General features: G+C 45.0%; 1 protein-coding gene across 1 annotated transcript in view; it reads left to right on the top strand.

The window, feature by feature from the left end:
• The first annotated feature begins 1,535 nt into the window (after positions 1 to 1,535).
• LOC138005594 (uncharacterized) overlaps positions 1,536 to 2,500 on the top strand; it is a 1,497-nt gene continuing 532 nt past the window's right edge. Inside the window, exon 1 of the mRNA XM_068851799.1 lies at positions 1,536 to 2,500. This exon is cut by the window's right edge and continues 532 nt beyond it. Within this exon, the coding sequence (XP_068707900.1) occupies positions 1,536 to 2,500 (965 nt within the window).

The raw sequence follows: 2,500 nt of genomic DNA on the forward strand, positions 1-2,500 counted from the left end.
AGAGCTGTGATAGCTTCTTGTGTGGAGGACACTGCTGAGGTCTGCTCTCCTAGTGATGACGAGGTCTAGCTGGTGCCAGTGGCGGGACCAAGGGTGTCTGCAAGACACTTAGTGCAGCTCCTTGCACTTAAAGTAGCTGTTGGTGATTCAGAGGCCGTGGTGACAGCAGAGTTCGAGCAACTTCTGCCCGTTCTCCTTCATCCTGCCGTCGCCGAAGTGGCCGAGGCAGGTAGGCCATGCTTGTCAGTCGGTCCCAACGCGAGCGTTGAAATCGCCTAGCAAATGTATGCCCTCGGAACTTGGGATTCCGGATAGTGTTTCCTGTAGAGCCTCGTAGAATTGAGCCTTGGCTTCTGGGGTGGAGGTCAGAATCGGGGCGTAAGCGGATATGATGTTCATAAAGCCCGCCGACGTTTTTATGCGAAGGGCAAGAATTCTCGAGGACCCTGCAGAAGGGGTTTCTCTGGTGGCAATCAGTGAGTTCCTCACGGCAAAACCTACGCCGTACTGCCGTACTGGTGCAAATGTTCCAGCTTGCGACTCGAAGAGCTGGAGTCTTTCGTAGTTTTTTGCTTTTGACTGCTTGGTGCAAGTACTTGCTCGCTTGTTGGGAGGGTCCCCTAAGCTCTCTTTTCAGACCGTGCCAAGCCACCTCTGGAGTATTATTTATAAGAGAGGGGAAGTTGTCGGGTTTAGCTATAGCTCGTTTTCATTGTCACGCGACGAAAAAATAAAATCGAAACCGTTCAATGAAATGAGCCAAAAACATGGAATATTGTAGGAGCCAAATTCATAAATCACCTCACCAATTCTCAGGTCTGTACGCTACAGCGTTTCTGAGTTATTTGCCGAAGCTTTTCACCCTGGAAACTCAAGTTCATCGCCTCGCTCTCGCTTTTTGGCGCGGCACTGGGTCCCAATAGGCGTATTGCGTGACAAGATATATGTAAACTGTCCACACTAAATTAATACGTTTAAATCAGGCTTTTTCATGTGAAATGGATATCCAACGCATGTGAACTTGTTTGACTGTAATATTTTTGTATTGCTAAATATACATGTGACTTGTATTGTGCAAGCTAATTAAGGCCGCAACTTTCGAACATTCCGCAATTTGTATAATTTGATGACGTCATAGACGTAATTTACAACTTTATGACTTGCAAGTCAGAAGAACTGTGAGACGCCATTGAGTAAATGTCTTTCTTTGATTTAAGTTAACATTTGCATTTCTCTTACTAACTTCAACTCTGTAATTTAGATTTTGAACGTCTACACTCCCTGCGATGACCGTGAAATAAAGGAGTAGTTTAAAACCGTGGAAACTCTTCGGCTAGCAACACATTCAAAATCCAAGGTGGTCTGCTACAAAGCGACAACTGGATCATACTAAAGATGTCTGAGAATACAGCTGCAATCGAAGAAGCCAAACAAATTACGCAAATTTAGCTGTAGCGTATGATGAACTCGAAGATAAGCATGAAACCTATGTTGAGTTATTGCCGGACGAACAGTCTGAAGAAGCAGAAGCTTGGATGACAGGAGTCCAAGAGAAATTTAATGATGCGACTGATCGCAAGATCAAATATGTGGAGCAAATCACTTTAAAAGAAAGAAGAACACGCGAAGACGCAGAACGTCAAGGATACATTGACAGAGCGCGAACAAAACGGAACACAGCGCGCGCCGTTTTTGGAGCGTCTTACAAAAGTATATCGCACGCCCTGAAATCGAAAGAAATTCCGAATTTTGCACTGAGAGATTTACAAACACAAATAGAAGACGAATTTGTAGAATGCAAACAATCGAACGCAGAACTGCTACAGCTATTATCCAGTGAATCCGCAGAAGCTGAAATGAATTGGATCGCCACAATCCAAACTTGTTATCACGAAATAAAGGAGAAAATAGTAGTAAGCTACACTAATGTAGAAGAAGCTAGGAGAACAAAACAGGAGTCTACCGCCTCAGCTTCGTTCCTAAGACTGGAAAAGGTACGAATGCCTCAATTTGACGGGAAACTGCGCGAGTATCCGCAATTTAAAAAGGACTTCCAGAAGCAAGTTATGGCTCAGACCCGAAAGAGTGACGCAGCATACGTCTTACGCACCTGTCTTGACGGGGAGCCAGCGAAACTGGTGAAAAGCGTAGACGACGACATAGACGAGATGTGGCAACGTTTGGACGAGAAATATGGTGACCCAGCCAAAGTCGCTGATGTCATCATTGACGAAGTAAAGCGATTTAGAATGCTCAGAGAAGGAGAGGACAAACGCTTTATCGAATTTGTAACCCTCATAGAGGATGGCTATAGAGACCTAAGGAGACTTGGCTTGGAAACAGAGATCACAACCACAAGCTCAGTTAGCGTAATTGAGAAAGCACTCCCGCCAGATATTAAAAGAAAATGGTCCGAGCTAGTAAGCTCCCGTGACAGCCCTGTTGACAAAAGCGACAAATTTCCAAGTCTCCTCGACTTTCTGCAGAGCCAAAAAAGAGC

The sequence above is a fragment of the Montipora foliosa genome, chromosome 6, assembly GCF_036669935.1.
Source record: "Montipora foliosa isolate CH-2021 chromosome 6, ASM3666993v2, whole genome shotgun sequence".
Taxonomy (NCBI): Eukaryota; Metazoa; Cnidaria; class Anthozoa; order Scleractinia; family Acroporidae; genus Montipora; species Montipora foliosa.